The sequence below is a fragment of the Pteronotus mesoamericanus genome, unplaced genomic scaffold (genome assembly GCF_021234165.1).
Source record: "Pteronotus mesoamericanus isolate MK-2021 breed Mesoamerican mustached bat unplaced genomic scaffold, CSHL_Meso_final scaffold_54, whole genome shotgun sequence".
In the NCBI taxonomy this organism is placed as follows: Eukaryota; Metazoa; Chordata; class Mammalia; order Chiroptera; family Mormoopidae; genus Pteronotus; species Pteronotus mesoamericanus.
Window position 1 is genome coordinate 76,530,522 of NW_026555321.1, and position 21,333 is coordinate 76,551,854.

At 32.4% G+C, this 21,333-nt stretch overlaps 1 protein-coding gene across 1 annotated transcript in view; it reads left to right on the forward strand.

The window, feature by feature from the left end:
• Positions 1-21,333, forward strand: part of SNTG1 (syntrophin gamma 1) — a 576,561-nt gene that overhangs the window by 468,588 nt on the left and 86,640 nt on the right. The window contains exons 13-14 of the mRNA XM_054595747.1: positions 17,780-17,896; positions 19,590-19,661. Of these exons, the coding sequence (XP_054451722.1) occupies positions 17,780-17,896; positions 19,590-19,661 (189 nt within the window). The remainder of the gene's footprint in view (positions 1-17,779; positions 17,897-19,589; positions 19,662-21,333) is intronic.

Genomic DNA, 21,333 nt, shown 5'->3' on the forward strand with positions numbered 1-21,333 from the left:
TTTGAAGAAAACAAATGGCAGGAACACATGGATTTACACGGGTCCGAGAGGTGACTAGTAAACAAGAGAAATGAGTAAACATGAGAGCTTAGTAAACAGGAGAGCTCCTAAGGGTATAGGGTTAGGGTCGGTGAGTAATATAAATTTCCTTCCCAGCATGAGCTGGCTATAGCTTTTGAGGGAAGAATGAAGCACACTTTAAAAAATTTACTTTTAGGTCTGATTTCCCTGGGAACGGCCAGATCTGGTTTAGGACTGACTCCGGTATTGTTTTGAGCCTGAGCCAAGAGACAACGAGACTTCTTTCAGATAGAATGAGGACTCCGGCCATGTCCAAGCTGAGCCGAGGGGTGCGGGCCTTTTTGTCCTTTCTCTGTGTTCCCCATGCCCATGTCTGCTGCCCATACCGGCTGATGTGTGTCTTAGGTGGTTTTCTCTTCACGAGAAAACTTACCCGTCATGGATCACTGACCAACACAGGGCCAAGCAGGGTGATGTGAGAGAGGCAGGGGCACAGCCCCTGCAGGTGGGGTGGGGCATGTTTTGTCTCCTCAGGGGCCTGTTTTCCCAAGGCTTCCCTGATTATTTCCATGCTTGGGGCTCTCTTGCCTGCCAACAGGGTCACAGTTCCTGAAACTAGATGGGTCGTTTCACAACAAGTAAGAGTCTAGGTAGAACATAAAGATGAGGGTATATGGATGTTATCACACCTCCTCTCCCTTGATTTAGGGACTTGAGATTAATTCTGAATTTCTGCAAGTTGAGGAGTGCCATGAGATGAGAGTACTGCCAAATTAGGACTCCTTGACAAATAACTTAATTGTTGTAATTATCTAGCTTTTTGTAGACATTTTAGATTGATGTGGCTTGAGAAATAGCCATTACTCCCAGATGATTTTAGTTGTAACATCTAAACTGCCAATCATCTGTGTATGCACACACACATATGCACATATGCACATGTATGCACACACATGACAGGATAGAAAATGATCTTTTTACTATAGAAAGACAATTGATTGTTATGCTGATTCTGTATACAGTGATTATTCATTAACTTAATTCTGTATAAACTTCTGGCAAATCCTTATATTGTATTGCAGTTTGTTATTCTGATGTGTTTTATTATTTCACAATTTCTAGTTATCTTCTCTAATTTATTACCTAGTCATCTAAATTTTGAACACATATTGAGCAAAATACTAATTGTAAAATTTGGATCTCAAACCTCCAAAATCTGAATCTCCTATGTGTGTGCTTCTGTTTTATTTCTTGCTATTCTGAATTGTATTTATTTTTGTCTCCTCATATGACTCCTAAATAATTATTAAATACTAGATAGTGCTCATAAAATTATAGACATAATTTGAGGCTCAGATGATGTTATCTTGCTTCAGAGATGAGTTGCTTTTATTTCCTGCAAAATAAAATCAGAAGTACAGTTTAACAAGTCACTGTTAGGACTGAGTGCTTATGAACTAGACCACAATCTTTATGATGTTTAGCCTATTACTCATTTATTTTTACTTATATGTTGTATCCTGCTGAGTTTGTTGTTGTTGTTGTTGTTGTTGTTGTTGGAAGGCTCTGAAATAGAACATGAGTTACATGTTCTATTGTTACATAAATCTTAGAATCTGCTGCGTTCCACTCTGTCAGCTCCTCTGCAGCTAGTTTTCAGACAACAAATGCCATGATGGAAGTGGCACTGATAGTGACTCATACCTCTGCACTTTACATTTCACTAGGACCTGGGCTGCTTCTTGGTGCCTTCCTTACCTGTCGTGTGCGTGGCAGTATAGGGGCGCATCACCGCGGGGGGAGTGCCGCAGAGAATGCAGCGCTCTCTGAAACCTGAGGGAAACCGGCTTGGGCCAGCTGAGGTGGGAGCAGGGTTCTGAAACCTGCAGAGTCCGTCCAGGCGTTGTCGCAGATGAAGGGGATAAAACAGAAAACGTCTCAAACACTTCTCTGTTTGCCAGGAGAGCTGATGGGGGCGCTTCCCTCTCACTGGATAAGGCCGTGGTACAGCCCTCCAGTGGGGAAGACCATAGCACATCCCCATAATGGGGAAGTCGGTCTTGTGAGGAAGGCCTGGTCGTCCTTTGTTCCAAGGCTTTTATTGAAAATCTTATCAGTGGGGTATGTAACAGGAATGCAAACTTTATCTCATTACATTAGCATATTAAGCTTCACAGAGAATAGATACTTTTAAGAAAACAAGTGACAGGAGTTCATTGATATACAAGGGTTTGAGAGGAGATTAGAATCAACAATAGAGACTAAAGGGGGAAGTAGACTTAAAGGCGCCTTAAAGATATAGGGTAAAAAGTGTAAATAAATGTCTTAACAATACCAGGTAAGGGGTGTAAACAAAGGTCCTGCACAGCATGAGCTGATCAGAGATTTGAGGGAGGAACAGAGCACACTCCAAAGAATTTACCTCTAGACCTGATTACCCCTGGACCTGCTAGATTGATTTAGAGCTGTTTTTCCGGCTTTGTTTCAAGCCTGAGCCTGGCCGGGGAGGGACCACCAAGAGATAAGGAAACTGTTTCTCCGCTGTAATGAGGACTCTGGCCGTGTCCAAGCCAAGCCAAGAGGTGTGGGGGCCTTTTGCTCCTTCTCCGTGTCCCCCAATTTCTGGTCTGCTGCCAATATTGACCAATACCTGTCTTAGGTCGTATATCTCTGCGCGAGGTAACTTACCTGTCATTGGCCATTGACCATCCATGGCTAAGCAGAGGGGCAGGGGCGCCTCTGTCCCGGTGGGGGACAGGCCAAATTTCCTCAGGGGTCTGTTTCTCAGAGGCCTCCTGATTATTTCCAACCTTGGGGCCCTCCAACCTGTTGGCAGGGTTACAGCTTCTGAAACCAGGCCAGGCATTTCCCAACAGTTACATTGCAATACTCTTTTAAAAAAAACAAACCATATTTTAATTAAATTTATTGAGATGACATTGGTTAATACAATTATATAGTTTTCAAGCGTAAAATTCTCTGATACATCATCTGTATACTGTATTGTGTGCCCACCACCCAAAGTCAAATCTTCTTCTGTCACCATATATTTCACCCCCTTTACCCTTTACTATCTCCCACCTCCCTTCCCTGTGGTAACCACCATACTGTTGTCTTTGTGGATGAGTTTTTATTGTTTTTCTTGTTTGTTCATTTGTTGCTTTCAGTTTTATGTCCCACATATGAATGAAGTCTTATAGTTCTACACTTTTTCTGTCTGACTTATTTTGCCTTAGCCTGGTATTCTCAGTATCCACCCAGGTTGTTGCAACTGGCAATAGTGCATCTTTTCTTTTGGCTGAGTAATATTCTGTTGTATATATGTAGCACATTTTCTTTACCCAATCATCTATCAAAGGACATTTTCATTGTTTCCCTGCCTTGGCCTGCATGAATAATGTTGCAATGAATATAGAGATGTGTATATCTTTTCAAATAAATGTCTCCTTCCTAAATGTTTTTAACTTCTTTACAAAATGTTTGTTGTTCTATTTCAGTTTAATCTTCAAAGCTGGTATTCCATTGCTTTTCTTTGGAAATACCCTGCTTATCAATAATATAATTTCTTTTTTCATTTTCAAATACTAGAATACTTTCATTATGGCTTCTTCTGTCATAAGTGAAACAAACAAAAAAGCATTGTTCTCAATAATTCACAGTATTGCCAGATGTTAGGAGTATAACATAATTAGATGGTTTACTCCCTGATTTTAAGATGAGTATGTTCAAAAGTAAGGCGACATCAGCATCAGTTTGATGGTTTGTTAAATCAGAGTGCTGGGCCCCAACCCCAGGTTACTGATTCAGTAGGTCTGGGACAGAGTATAATAATTTGCATTTCTAACAAGTTTCTAGGTCATACTGATGCTAATGAACCAAGGACAAGCACAATCACAGGGAGATTAGATAAGGTTCTGTCTTCACTTTGTCTAACAAAGTCAGCGCCAAACTTGTTGACATATGTTAATAAGTGCAAAAGACTTAGGGTGCTTTAATTATTTTCCTGTAAGAATGTACCATTTGCTTTAGTTTGTCACTTATTATAAATATGTTGTCACATGCTATATTGTATCTTCTTAAGTAACCCTCTCTCCCATTTAACCCTCCAAAACCTAAGGATGCATGTATAAAAATAATCATTATTAAATTTTGACAATCCCAATAAAAATCTCAACAAGTTATTTTGTGTATACCTACAAACTGCATCTAAAATTTATATGGAGAAGCAAAAGATGCAGAATGGTCCACATAATAATGAATTTTAACAAATTTGGAGAGCTGAAAATACCAGACTTCAAATCTCACTTTAAAGCTATATTAAACAAGATAGTATGGTATTGGCATAAGAATAGAGATATAGATCAATGTTGCGGAGAGACCAGAAATAAACCCACACAAGTATTCATTAATCTTTATCAAAGAAACAAAGGCAATGCAATGGAGAAAAGATAAACTTTTAAACAAATGGTGCTATAAAAACTGGATATTTATTTGCAAAACAAACAAACAAAAACCTAGTCATAGGCCTGGCATTCTTTCCAAAAATTAACTTAAAAAAATAATTACAGATCTAAATGTAAAATCCTAAACTATAAAACTTTCAGAAGATAACATGGAAAAAAATGTAGATTACTTTGAACATGTTGATAACATTTTAGATGCAGCATATAAGAAATGATCTATGAAAGAAATCATTGTTAAGCTAAACTTCATTAAATTAAAAACAAACAAACAAAAATCCTTTGTTTGGCAAAAGACAGTATCAATAGAATAAGAAAAGCCATAGATTGTGAAGAAATATTTGCAAAACACATGTCTGATACAGGACTATTATCTGAGATATACAAAGAACTCTTGAAACTTAAAGGTAAGAACACAAATAACTCAGTTAAATATGAGCTAAATGCATGAACAGTAATCTTATCTTAGTGGTATGCAGATGGCAAATAAACATATGAAAACATGTTCCACATGATATGTCATCAGGGAAATACAAATGCAAAACAACGTGATACAACTACAAACCTATAAGAATCACCAAAGCCTAGTACACTGACAACATCAAATTCTGGTGATGATGTGGAATAAGAACTTTCATAATTGGCTGGTGGAAATGCAAAATATACAGCCACTTTGGAAGACAATTTGTTGGTTCTAAATAAACTAAGCATGATTTTATTGTACACTTAGCAATGATTCTCTGTAGCATTTACCTAAATGAACTGAAATTCTATATCCATACAAAAACCTGCCCATAAATGTTTAAAGCATATTTATTTACCAAAACTTGGAAGCAACCAAAATGGTCTTCCCTAGGTGAATGAATAAATAAAACAAGTTACATCCAAAGATGGAATATCATTCAGTGCTCAAAAGAAATGTACAACCAAACCTTGAAAAGACATAGAAAAATCTTGAATGTATATTACTAAGTAAAGGAGGTCAATGTGAAAAGGCTACAGACTGTATAATCTCAACAATATGTCATTCTGGCAAAGGTTAAATTTTATAAAGGTAGTTAAAAATCAATGGTTGCTAAGGTTTGAGGAAAAAAAATTAATTGATGACTCGGACGATTTTTAAGACAGTGAAATTATTTTGTATGATACCTTTATGGTGGATACATGTCATTATACTTTTTGTTAAATCCTGCACCACATAAAACACCAAGAGTGAACCATAACTCAGTGTAGAATTTGCGTGATAATCACCTGTCAATGTAGGATCTTCAGTTGTAGCAAATGTATCTCTCTGGTGAGAGATGTTGATAATGGGAAACTCTCACAAGCTGTGCATGTATAGGTGCAGGAGTTCTATGTGAAATCTCTGTATGTTTCATTCAATGCTGCACCGAACCTACAACTGCTTAAAAAATAAAATACATTTTAAGGGGTAAAATATAGTTTAAAATATAATAATTTTTTAAATAATATAAAATATAATAAATGTCATTAAGGAAAGGCTTTACATGGAAGTCATGTTGTCATATAATTACACCTATAGTTTAAAATAGGCACGCTTGTCCAAATGAAAATCGCCATGAACAATCAAGCAAAACATAGCGAGAGACAATGAAATAAAGAACAAACTGACAGTAACCAGAGGGGAGGTGGAGGGGGATAACGGGAGAAAGAAGAGGAAGGGTTGCCAAGGAACATGTATAGAGGCCCTTTGGACAAAACCAAAGGGGGGAAGGATTGAGGGTGGGAGGTGGGAGAGGGTGGGGCTGGGGAGAATGGTATGCAACTGTACTTGAACAACAATTTAAAAAAAAACACCATGAGATACCACATCACACTTGTTAACATGGTTATCACCCAAAGGTAGATAGTAGGCGTTGGTGAGGACATAAAGAAAAGGAAATCCTTATACACTGCTGGTGAGATTCTACATTGGTACAACCACTGTGTGAAACAGTGTTGAGATTCCTTTAATGGTTAAAGATAAAACTACCATACAACCCAGCAATCCTACTTTTAATCCTTCTTCCAAAGCAAAGGAAAATAAAATCTTGAAGAGACAACTGCACACCCATGCTCATTGTATCATTATTCACGGTCAGGAAATGTAAACAGTCAGTCAACAGATGAATGTATCAAGAAGCCTGGTATATATGTACAATTAAATATTATTCAGCTATGAGAAAGAAGGGAATTCTGTCATTTTTGACAACATAGATGCAACTTGAGAGCTTTATATTAAGTAAAATTAAGCCAGTCAGAAAAAAAATAAAATACTTCACAATATTACTCATATGAAACATAAAAAGAAAGTCAAAGTCATGGAAACATAGGGTAAAATAGTGGTTGCCAGGGCCTCAACAGTGAAGGAAATGATGAAATTATTATAAAGGTTCAAACTTTCATCTATAAGTCTGAAGATCTAATGTATAAAATGGTAAATATAGTAGATCATTGTTACAGGGAGCAGCTGCGCAGGGCACTCCAGGATCTGAGGGTTACTGCCCAGAGCCAGCTGAGGAGGGAGCGGGGCTCTGAATCCTGCAGAGCCCATCCTGGGGTTGTCATGTATGGAGGGAATAAACATGAGTCGTCACAAACACTTCTCTGTTTGCCAGGAGAGAGGACATGGCTCTTCCCTCTTTTGGAGAAGGCCCTAACCCCCGTGTCCAAAGACGTTTATTGAGAACCATATGCACAGGGGTATGGATGCAAAGCTCATCAATCAATGTCAAAAGGCTATGTTTACAGAAAACAAATAGGGATCACAGATAACAATTGAAGGAACCCAAGAATTCTTCCTCAGGTCACGGTCTATGAATAATAATGTAAATCTCCTTCCCAGTATGAGCTGATTATCATATCTTTTGAGGGAAGAACAAAGCAACTCAGAAGAATTTACTTCTAGGTCTGATTGTCCTCAGGAACCGCCCGATCCAGTTTAGGGCTGTACCTGCCTTTAGTATTGTTTCAAGCCTCAGCCAGGAGGGTGGGGCAGAACCACCAAGAGATAAGGAGACTTCTTCCAGATAGAATGAGGACCCCAGCCATATCCAAGCTGAGCTGAGGGATGTGGGCCTTTTTGCCCTTTCTCCACATCACCTAAGTCCTTGTCTGTTGCCCACACCGGCCGTGTCTGTCTTAGGTCATCCCTCCGCATGAGGAATCTTACCCGTCTTTGACTATCCAACCATCACAGGGCCAAGCAGGGTGATGTGAGAGGCAAGGGCTGTGCTCTTGCCAGGGGGACAGGGTTCGTCTCCTCAGTGTCCTGTTTTCCAAGGCCTTGATTGGCTCCAGCCTTGGGTCCCTCTGGCCTGTCAGCAAGGCTACAGTCCCTGAAACCAGGCGAGATAGTTCCCAAGAGATAATATTGCATTGTATGATTAAAATGTGCTTACAAAGTAGACTTTAAATATTTTCACCAAACATACACACACACACACACAAACACATATTTTATCTACATATATGTAAATATATATATGAGGTCTGTCCAGAAGGTGTCCAGCCATATAATATGAAAAACAGACATTTATTGAAGAAGATACAAGATACAAGAAACATTATACATAGGACAATGACGCACACCTTAGTCCCCTTCAAAGTAGACACCTTGGGACTTCACACAGTTCTCCCAGTAGCCATCAATTGCCCCATCATATTTTCTTGAATCTCACCGATGGTCTGAAATATCTTTCCTTTCAAAGGTCATTTTAATTTTAGGAAAACCCAGAAAACACAGGGCAATAAATCCGGGCTTTGGGAACGGGGGACTGAGTCATCTGTGGGATTTGATGTTTTGCCAAACCTCCAGGAGACATGATGCTTGAGTGGGGTTCATTGTTGTCATGAAGCTGCCCATCACGAGTTGCTCATAGCTGTAGCTTTTTAAATCTTCTGAATAGTTTCCACAAAGGAATGTTCAAGCTTAACGCAAAATTGGAGACAGATTTGTTGCTCTACTTGCTCAGTCATTTTTTTTTCCTGCTCAGTTATTTCGAATGCTAAGACCATACAGTACACATGCTTGCTCAATGGTGTCTACTGACTGTCCCCATTTACTAGTACAGTGAAATCATCATTGTTCAAAAATGCACATTCCAGTCCACACTCTTTGGCTATGAGGTTACATCAATGTTGCGCAAACCTTTCTCCTTATATTAATGATGGCTTGACTTTTTCCAGACAGATCAATATAAATTGATGTGTTATTTAATTACAGAAAGAATTATTTCATAATATATATGTATAGCAAATTATCATAATGTACAATTTAAATATTTTACAATTTTATTTGTCAACTAATACCTTAATAAAGTAGGAAAAAATAGGCACGCTTCCAAAATATTTATTAAAATTATACACATTTGGAAGTTCTCATGTTATTGCATATGCATAGTGAAATATTTCCATTTAATTATATTTGTTTTTAAAATATTCTATTGAAAATAATCATGTCTATATTATCCATTTTTTAAAATTTTTAAAAATTAAGTATTCATTTTTAAAAATCTAAAAAGATTAAATTTTTCTTTAGAATTATCATTTGCAATAACATGCATAGGAATAATTTATTGAAAATGCTTTATGTTTCTTCAACCATATTACTATTTAACATGAATCGTGGTAATGATGAAAAACAAAAAGTGCATTTTGGCATCTATGCCGGTTGAGAGGAGCCCACTTCCCTTGTTTTGGCATAGAAAATAATAAGGTCAATCTTTGGCCCAGAGAGCAACCATAAAGAATATTCTGTACATGTGAGTGAAATCATATGGTATTTGTCTTTCTCTGACTGGCTTATTTGACTTAGAATAATGTTCTCCAGATCTATCCATACTGTGGCAAAGGGTAAAATTCTTTGCTGGCACGGGAGAGGGTGGTATAAGGGGACTAAATGGTAATGGGAAAAAATACAAAAAAGATTAAATTAAAAATGAAAGATACCTAACAGCTCTGAAATTCCATTTTTATTAGCTCCAGCCTCAGCTCATCCCCCAAAACTATAGTCTGTTCAAAATAATAAAATTGTATTCTCTGATATTTCTTGAAAAGATCTTATATCATTCTTAATATTTCAGCTTCTAGCAAATTACAGAGACGAGAAGAGACAACAAATTCAAATTTCAGTCTTAAGAAACTTAAATATTTTTCTCTTGTGATTACGTATACCACATCATTCTTTGTTTCCCTGGCTCATACAAAGAAGTCATAAACAGAGAGAAACTCTTTTATCAGATTAAAATGAAAGACTGAGTTAACTGAGAAATAATATAATGATTAAAGGTGATATAATTCATAATAACTACAATGTCATGTCTTTGCAATGGCCCCAGGATGACAGGGCACTTTAACCATATTTGTCAGAATACTTTCTTGTATAACTCCTACAGAGCTCTGTTATTTTAAGACAAGATTGTCACAAAAATGTTAGTAATAATATACATAGTATGGTATTCTAAAAATGAGGATTTATAGAATATCATATATATGTGTATAGAACATCATATATGTATATATGTGTATGTGTACACATACACACACACCTTGATTGTCAAAAAGCCAAATCCCTGTGTAACCCCAGTTCTGGTCTTGAAAAGTAGATTGTTGGTGGCTCAATTTCTCTGTTTACTTTGTCTTCTTCTCCAGTCACAACTAGTTTCTAAAGTAAACAGTTGTCTTGGCAATATGGGTAATAATTATCTTGTTTTACAAAATAAATTTTTCAACAAAGAATTAATTCCCAAGCACTATAGTTTATTGGAATCGTATTGTATATATAAATATTTTTATCAATATCTGCTTCTTTCAATTAACATGCTTTGGGAGGTTTATGTTATTTCATTTAACTAATTACTAATTCTCCTTGCTGTACTTATTACTTTATTATATCATAATTTATTGTTATATTTGTCTATAGAATGTATTAAATTTGCACAATTTTTTAATATTTTAAACTATTTGAACATAGTTGAGATTAATAAGAATTAAGCCACAATGAACATTCTTGTACATGTTCTTCAGTGTACATTTGTGTTGAGTTTATTTAAGAAGTGAAGAATGAAACTTTCACCAGATGTATGACTTTTTTATTTCTCTAGTTTCTTTAAAAATTTTGGCAATTTTTGTCTTTTTAATTGTATCTTCTTTGGAAGATATACATGGGAAATATATGCTGTTTTAATATTGCAATTCTTATAGTTTTATGGTTTAGTATTACATTTAAGCATTTTATTCATTTTGAGTCGATTTTTTATATGGTGTGAAATAAGGGCCATTTTTCTACATGTGGATATTGAGTTTTCCCAATGCCATTTATTGAAGAGATTATCAATTTCCCATTTTGAGTTCTTGGCATGTTTGTCAAAATTCAGTTCACTATAAATGCATGGATTTCTTTCTGGGCTCTCCCTTCTGTCCCCATTAGTCTATATATCTGCTTTTATGCCAATATCTTACTGTTTTCATTATTGTTGCTCTGTTCTTCTTGCTCAGTATTGTTTTGGCTACTTAGGGTCTTTATTGGTATTATATGAAATTTAGAGTTTTCTTCCTATTTCTATGAAGAATGACTTTGGGATTTTGAGTGGAATCTCATCTGAAGGTTACTTTCAAATTATGGATATTTTGAAATATTATTTCTGTCAATCTCTGAATATGAGATATCTTTCTATTTATTTCTCATTTAATTTATTTAATTAATGTTTTATAATTTTCAGTGTACAAGTTCTTCACCTCTTTGGTCAAGTTTATTCCTTAATGTTTTATAATAGTTGTTGCTATTGTGAATGAGATTTTTTTTAAAACTTCATCTTTGGATAAAAGAAAGAAAAGAAAACATAAGGAAAAATCTTCTTGACACTGGTCTGGCCAATAACTTTTTAGGCATGATACCAAAAACATAGTCTATAAAATAAAAAGTGAGCACATGGGATTGAATAAATATAAAAGCGTCTGAGCAGCAAAGAATACAACAGAGTGAAAAGACAACTCCTGGAGTGGGAAAAATATTTGAAATCGTATATTTAATTAAGAGTTAATATCCAAAATTTATAGAGGACTCAAACAACATATAACCAAAAAGGCAAATGACCCAGCTAAAAAAAAAGGCAGAGGACCTGAATATACATTTCTCAAAAGATATGCAATTAGCCAATAGGCATATGAAAAGATAGTCACCATCATTAAAGCATCAGGGAAATACAAATCAAAACCACAAAGAAATATTACTTTACACCTGTTTAAATGGCTATTATCAAAAAGAAAAACAATAATTATAGAAAGGACATGGCAAAAAGAAAACTAATGTACACAGTTGGTGGGAATTTAAATTGGTATAACCATTATGAAAAACAGTATAAAGGTTTCTCAAAAAATTAAATATAGAACTACTGTATGATCCAGCAATCCCAGTTCAGGATGTATACCCTAAAAAAAATAAAATCAATTCTTCTAAGAGATTTCTGCACTTCATGTTCATTGTAGTATTATTCAGAATAGCCAAAATATGATAAATGAATTGTGTCCATTGACTATGAATGGGTAAGAAAATTATATATGTAAATATTTTTCAGCTTTAAAAAAAGAAGGAAATTTTGTCATAGTTACAATGTGAATAAACCTTGAAGGCATTATGCTAAGTGAAATAAGCCAGACAAAACAAAACAAATACGCTATGATCTCACATTTATGTGGAATATGTATTTAAAAACAAACAAACATAAAAGAAAAGAGTAAATGGTGGCTCTCAGGAACCTGAAGGTTGAAGGGCACAGGGAGATGTTGGCCAAAGTGTACAAAAGTTCAGTAATGCCAAATAAATAAGTTACAAAATTCCAATGTACAGAATGATGACTATGGTTAATAATACTGTGCTGGGTTCTTGAAGTGTACTAGGAGAGTTGATGTTAATTGTGTGAGGTGACCGAGGTGTTAATTAGCTTGACTGTAATAATCATTTCACAATGATATATATATATATATATATATATAAACATCAACTTTTTTTTTTACATTTTAAAAAACTACCAATCTTTTCCAAAGTAGCTGTACTATTTTATAGTCCTTCCAGTAATGCATGAGAATTGTATTTCCAGCACATACTCTCCAACATGTGATATGGTTGGTTAGTCATTTTAATTTGGGCTATTCTAATAGGTGTGTAGTGGTATCTCATTGCAGATTTAATTTGTGTTTCCCTAATAACTAGTGTTGAATATCTGCTTATATGTTTATTTGCCATGTACAGAACTCTCCTTGGGTGAAGTGTCTGTTCAAATGTTTTGCACATTTTTAAATTGTATTACTTTGTATCTCATGGAGTTGTTGTTGGTTTTTGGGTTTTTGGGGTTTTTTTTGTTTTTGTTTTTGTTTTTTGCCAGTGGAAAAGAGGGAGAAAGAGAAACATCATCTTTTAAACCTAAAATAAATACAATTTTTATATGTCAAGTATACCTCAATAAAGCTACCAGCATTTCTTTTATGAACACTTAAGGTGAATATATCGTATGAGTTGAATAACCAAAATTTCCTGTAGGAAATGAATCATTAATATGCTTATCTGTCTCTCTTTTTCTTATTTCATATTATTGTCATTTTCTCATTTTAAAATCTTATTTTTTAATATTTGGGATACTCAGTAATATCATTTATTTCTGAGTTATAATTTTGTATGAGAAACATTGACAAACTTACAAACTTTTTATAGTTCTTTTTCTTTTTAATTTTAAAGATCAAACATTAGGAATGAGTCAAATTCCAGGACAATCTTCAAAATGACCACATTTCTTAAATTAAAATAAATCAACTCAAATTCTGACAACTGTTTTTACATATTGAATCAATGCAAGATCCAAGGACAAGTAACATTTATGCTATTTTATAGCACATTATAAATTGTAGTTTTAAAAATATGACATTTTGTTACCAAAAAATTCAATATCTTAATGGAAAATTTAAATGTATAGTTTTATAATCCAAAAGTAATTAAAACTTTATATAATTCAATGGTCAACTGTGACTAACTATAATTTTAAGTAAAACATAGTCATCAAAGACTATTCTTGATTAAGACTATTTCATAACCATATAGTTGCATGTAGATGTAAAAATAATTGTGATGTAAATAAAACTTGCAGCATCACTCCCACCTTCTATTATCTGCATTCTTCTTTCCTTTAAGGAGACCTCTAGTTCTTTATTTTAAAATTATTTTATATTTTTATACACAAATTCAATTTATAATATAATGATGATTTTTTTCTTTTTCTTAAATCTACCACTTGTATTTTTTTCCACAAAACATTGGGTAAAATCTTAAATTTATGGTTGATTTTTAATGATAGTAGTGAATATTCCTGTACTGTTACTGATCTCAAGGGGATATTTTCAACAATTAACCATTAAGTGCGGTGTTCTTTCTTTTATATAAATATCTTTGCTTAGATTAAAAAGTTTTATTGAATATTAATAGAGTCTTTGTTATGAATAGATGTTGGATTACACTAAAAGGTTTTTTACATTTTTAGATACTTTATTGATTTTTTAAATATATTTTTCACCTGAAATTTGCATTTAAAATTATTTTTATTAGTTACAGGTGTACATCAGAGTAGCTACACAATTTTAATCCTTAATTCTGTTTATGTGGGAAATTGTACTGATGCTTTTAAATATCACTAAATTTATTTGATTAATAAATTTGCATCTGTTGTATTTAAAATGATGAAATATAAATTTCCTTTTTCATATTGGCTATCCCTGTCAGATTTGCTTTTAAGGTCAGGTTGGCCTCATAAATTGTGTTGTGGAGTGATCATTCTGTTATTCTTTTCTCTGAGGACTTTACAAATATTTGGTTTATTTTTTCTTAACTGTTAAGTAGAGATCACAAGGTAAATTAAACAGAACTCTAAATTTTATTTTTGAGATATTTAAATTACAGATCAAATTGCTTAAATAACTACAAGATTGATCATTTAAAAAATTTCTTCTTGCATCTGTCCTGATATTTTTCTAGGGATTAGTATATTTCATTAAAATTTTAAAATTTGAAAACTGTTGTTTATAACATCATTTTAACATGATTATGTCTGTAGGCTCTGATATTGTGGATGTTAGTAATTTATGACTTCTTCTGACATAAGTATTCATCTTATTAGTGTTTATTAAATAATATTTTTGCTTCTGATGAATATCTACTGTACATTTCCATTTCATGAATGACTACATCCAGTATTTTATTTCTTTTTTACTTTGTTTTTGGAGCGCTCTCTCACGCTCTCTCTCTAAATTTGTCTTTCTCTCTCACCTTTTAATATTAGATTGGCCAAAAAGACCATTCAGCTTATTTCCCTAAAATAAAAGATACATTTTTCATTTACACTAATAACTGTATTGATGTGAATAATTTGAATATGTCTGCTATCTCCTGCTATTGGCTTCTCGTGGTTAGAGGCCAGGGGTGCTGCTAAACATTCCAATTCATAAGACAGCCCCACAGCAAAGAATTATTTGACAAAAATGCCAATGGTACCAAGAAACTTCGCAAACTACTTTTGACACTTTCACTCAGTCACAGTACCTCTCTCCATATACTCACAAATCATTTTTTACATTTTAGTTACATTTATTTACCATTCTTAAAATTATAAACAGCATAATACACCCAAAATGCTGCATATTTTCTTCCATCTTCAATATTAAAATTACTGCAAAAATTCACCAATTTTGATGTTTTTTTAATGCTGATATAAGAACTGTGCAAAACAATCTAACAAAGATTTTTTCAAATTAAGTTAAAGACAACTAAGCCCTACGAGAGCCATCGAATGGAGAGGAAAAATAAAGAACGGACTTTTTGACCAACCCAATACTTTCTAACTTCTTGATTGAAATTCCCAGTTTATTAACTTAAGAATTTTCAGATACACACACATAGATTAAAATTCTAAGACTAGCTTTTGCTGAGTCTCTCAAGTTTAATATATCAAATTTTCCTTGTCATTTAAGTCAAACTGTTTTTTAACTTTCTTTGTGATTTTTCTTTAACCTGTGGACATTTATTACTTAATTTCTAAATATTTGGGGGTGGGTATTCTAGTTATCTTTAAATATTGCTCTCAAATTTAATTCTATTGATATTTAGGACACAACACATTATTAAATAATAATGCTTATTTGAGACTACCTTTATCGCCAAAAAAAATAATTTCTTGCAGTTTCCAGTAAACTTAAAAAAAAAGTGTATTCAATTTTTGTTGTGTCTCTTGTCCTAAATGCCAATTAGACAAATTTTATTAATTATATTGTTCAAAATTTCCATAATTTGATAGATTTTTTTTACTTTTATTTGATTACTTATTTATTGAATTCTGTTAAACTCTCCTTTCATGATTATCATTTTGTCCATTTATTTTGTTATTGTTCTGGCAATTTGTTATTTATAGCCTTTAAAATTAGGTTATCAGATATATGAAATCTAAACATTACTATGGAGTCTTTTAGATTTGACACTGCATCATTATGAAATTTTCCACTTTATTTCTAGTAATAATTCTTACCTTAAGTTTATATTTTCTAATATTTGCATTGTTAAGCAAGTGTATTTTTGTTATAATTTTTCATTCCTTTCTTTAAAAACTTTCTGTACTCCTAGATGTGCCTTATACAAAATGAATATAGGGTTCGTGTGCATGTGTGTGTGTATGCAAGTGAAAATATCTATAGAATACATTTATTCTACTTATGTGTAGTATAGTTATTACCATATTTTGGTTACATTCTGTAACCTTATTATATATTATACTTTATTAGTTGTAACATTATTATATATTATACCTTTTATTAATTCTTTTTCCTTTTATTTCTTTTACATTTTCTTTTGAGTATTGATTAGTATTTGTGTTTTTCCCATTTATTGTGGAGTTTTATATTTTTCACTGTCATCTTTCCTTTTATACTTTTAATAATTTTTAAATTTATAGTTTTATTTTCTGACATGGTAAATATTAAAAACATAACTGTATTATGAAACAATCAAGATCTTCTAGTTAAGAATAACAAAGGATGCAATTCCAAAGTTTCGGAACTGCTGCTTACTCTCTTATACCCTTTTGCAAAGAGGTTACTTTAGAGATTATCATTATCACCGAAATACTTTAGATATTACAAAATGTAGACTACTAAATCATAATGTTAAATATTTCTTATATAATTTCCCCATATAATGCAGGACCTTAAATATTTTAACCAAAACTATCTCCTAAATTTTAGTATTTTGTTATGCTAAAATTATTAATAAATTTACACAAATATTTCAACCCTTTGTCTATTTTTTTCTCTCAGAAGTATCTAATTTTTTCTTTAGTGCTGATTTTAGAATGTTAAGTCAATATGTTACAGAAGTGTAAATTTTACCTTCAACTTAGAGAATTTTGCTCTGGATGAGGTTCTGGGCTGGCTATTACTTTCATTCTATACCTTTTAAGTTTATGTTCTATAATATTTTGCATTTCATGGTTTCTGTTGAGATTTAGTTATCAATCTAACTCTTCCTTCTGCAAACATGTGGTGGAAAATATATTCTCCCAGGTACCTCTACCACATAGATTGTGGTAAGAGATAAGTGAAATTATATAAATACATTTTAAGAATGTAATACTCATTTAATAAATGTTTGTGTACATGTTTGACTTTCACAACTATCAAATGATGGAAAGAGGAGTAACTGCATAATTTTATTTTGGAAATTGATCCATCTAAATTAAAAGAGCTCTTGTTGCTGCCGTTTGATATATGAATAATCTTGAACAAACTTGATTCATCTTAGATCAGTGACTAAATCAAGAGAGGCACAGGGAAAAATTGGTACACCACACTAGTGGAAATAACATCAAGTATCTCTCTTTGGTTTATCTCCTTACCCACTGGAATATTTTATCCTGGTATCACATTCCTAGATAATGAAATGTCACTATGGAAAACAGATGGTACAAGTCAATAAATTCTATTACAAATTAATATTTTCCTAGTACAAATGGTATAAAGAGGGAGACATAATTCATGCAAAGCTGGATTGCACAAATTAATGCTAGGTAAGTGGTGGTGGAAACAGATTATAAATTATTATGAGTGGCTCACATATGTTTATTGAAGGTAAAGCTGGTTAATGTGCTTTTGCATTAATTAATTTGATAACTTTATTAGAGCTTTAAGATATTACAGATAAGAAAAATACACATAATACATCTGATATGAGACTTTGTTGGCAGTAATTATATTCAATTTCCCTGCAGATAGTCTACATGGGCTGGTGTGAAGCACGGGAACAGGATCCCCTTCCAGATTGTGCATACTCTCCAATATTTCTGGCTCTGAGGGGCTCCTGCCTTTACAAGTTTCTGGCACCCCCGGTAGGTGTATTTGTCAAACACTTATTTTTCCCATATTATCACAAAAGAGTAACATCAACTTAATGATAATATATTGCATGTAACCGATATATTTTGAAAATAAGATACAGAAAAAAATAGAAAACAGTCCAAATGTTTTTTTGAATATATAGGGCCCGGCAGAGGTAACACCTGCTTGAGTATGGTTGGTAGTATAATAATATGGGTGTAATAATTTATAGTTTTAATTTGAACATTCACCTAAAAAGGTCCTATGGTATGCTTGAGTGTAGTGTTATTATGTTACAGAATTGCATGCTTATGATTTTCTAATAAAGATTTTGTAATAAAAAAGGGGGCGTTATTTGTGCCAGAGCCGGTATTTCACTAAATATATAAATTCTGGCATTAAGCACTAACTTATAAATCTTGAAAAATCTAGTAACTTTTTCTATTTAGGTATTTATGACAGTCAAAATATGTTGATATGACCCAGGTCTGCCTACATCAAATCAGTAGTGTTTTTGATATCCCATATACAAGTCATTGGGCTTTGTATTATATATGTATGGATACCTATTGCACTTAATGTCTTACTTTTGGAAAGATGTACCTAACCCAATAGTAAGTTCTTAATAAATATTTATTGAAAATAAATACCAAATGCCAGACCACTCACTTACAGGTCTAAAAAATGGATTAGATCTTGGAATTATCAAGTCAGACTTGCTGCTATTTTGAATGTCTGTCAATACAATTTCTAAACATCAAGAAGGCAGGTAAAAATCCAATAATATTTATATTTTTTACTGTATTACTATTCTGAATAATTTCTTATGACCGGGCAGATATATGGTTCAAACTTCAATAATGAAACAATTTCATTATAGTGTTTGGTATCATCATAATTTTGTAAAGTGTTCACATCTTGGAATGACTTCTACTATAAATTGTGTCTTTTTTAAAAGTTAAAGCCAGTGTTATTATCTAATATTTTTCTTTGGAGGTAACTAGTAGTAAACTAATGTGTATTAGTTTATATAAATATAGTATATAAATATAATGTATTATATTTATATTATAATATAATATAATTATTATATATAATTAATATATAATATATAATAATATATAATAAAATTAATATATTTCTATAAATTAATATACATTAGTTTACTGCTAATATTTATATAAGTAATATATTTATATAAACTAATATATTGGTAAACATATGTATTAGTCTATATACAAACTTATATTTATATAATTTATATAAATATGAAAATTATATGTAAATAAATATATAAATTATCTATTTATATAAATATATTAGTTTATCACCAGTTAATACATAATTATTTACATAATATATAAATATTGAGTATTTTTCACATATATATGAAATAGAAATACTCAATATTTATATATAAAGAAAACACACATTATTTAAAATATGTAAGGATACTGAGCAAATGGAGCCTGTCGCATGTAATATGACATATTTGCTGAAAGAGGAAGAGAAATGGTGATAAAGCTTAGAAGAAAGGAAACTGCAACATTCTATATTGACCTTTATGAGTGTAACTTCACAACTGACAGACTGTATAGTACATATGACAGATTCCCTTATGCACCGTAGTATATAAATAGCATAAAAGGGAATAAGAGCTATCTTTCTAAAACAAATAGCATATTCGTTTCTCATCTTTTAAAGGTGACAACGTGGGACTGGACTCGAGCCGAAAAAACATTTTCAGTTTATGAGATTATGTGCAAGATTCTCAAGGTATGATTAATAAGTAGTGAATATTTTAATGGTTTGTCCTCAGCAAACAGTTCTGGGGTCATAAGTAATTCTTGAGAAGAAATGCATGGATAGAAAAAGAAATATAAGATAAATACACGCAATAGATATATGTATGGCAGAAAAATGTGTTGGCACCCTTGTATTGGACTACATAATTGCTGAGCAGATTCTGCATCCCTCAGTCTGGGGCAGGAACAAGGAGAAGTGTGACAGAAATCCACTGAGGAAGAAGTAAAAAGTTCAACTGGAAATTGTCTTCATTTAAACCTTAATTATTACCATAGTTTCCTGCTGAATAAAATACAGGAAAAAAAGATTTGGATAAAATTTGGATTTAGAAAATACAGAAAATATAAAGGCATATTTGAAGAAAGATTGTTTCTTTTTAAATTATCAGAGTTAGGTTAACACTTTAAGTATGCAAAACAATATACAATTGTTTTTAATTATTTGCCTCTGCTATACATAAAATTGTTGAAATAGAAAATCATCAAGAATTCTTTAAACATTCAGTTTCTACTCTAGGATCTGTGGGCTTGGAAGTACTAGAGATTGCTTATTATTCCTTGTTAGAGTTGATCTTGCTTGTGTAATCAAGGAGAACTACATTCCTTGCATTTTACGTCAATTATTTCCCTTCCAGTTAAAGATTGAGTAACATAGAAAATGCTGGAACGTTTGAAAGAAAATGAAATTTATCAAATGTGTCTGAAAGTAGAGATGAAGAAAAATGATTACCTCAAAAATGTTCATAATTTTTTTGCTGTATAAAAATCTCTAGCTTACATTTGACATTTACAATAACACAGAGCTAAAGAAAATATAGGCCATTGCTTGTTCATCACTGTTCATGGTTTTAATTATATTGTGGGACTAATGGTGGAAGAGTAACTTTGATACGCTTGAACTTATTGTTAGTAAAAAAGCTCTGGAGACTTCTAAAAGATGTACAAGTATCTGAAGGAAAAAGAGACCATACTCAACTTCAGTTATCTGAAATAATTACCAAAATGGCTAATAAGATAGCTTTCTAACTGAATTGTTAGCAAAAAAAGAAAAAGAAAAGAACAAAGAAAAGAAATGTTGGTATAATTAAAAAGAAAGAATAAAGAGAGAGGAAGGAAAGATGGAAGCAAGGGAGGGAGGGAAGAAAGGAACAAAAAAAGAGAAACAGAGAAAAAGGAAAAATAAAGAAAAACAGAAATCCAGAAACTACCCTAACAAATCAGTGATATGTGTCCATTTTCTTATCATACTTAAATATCTTTTTCATACATTAATATAACTTTCACATCTAGTATGCATTTCTATATTCTTATTTAGATTTATTTTTCAACTCTTTCCAGTTTAACCTTTGTAAACTTCTTTTTGGAAAAAGAAAGATCTAAACATTCAAAAATAGTGTAGTTTATTATAATACTTTAAATAAGGACAATTTTAAAGGAGACAATATGCATTATCTCTGGTTCCTATAAACACTTTTATTTTTATTTTTTTGCAAGTTAAGATTATATAGTTTGTAATCTGTTTTTATGTAAAAATGTCTTGAATTTAAAATGTAAAGTAATATTATTTTAAAAATACTGTGATTTTTTCCTTGTAGTTGTTATCTATCCAATTATTTGGCCATATTTATTTAGTAGTTTAGATA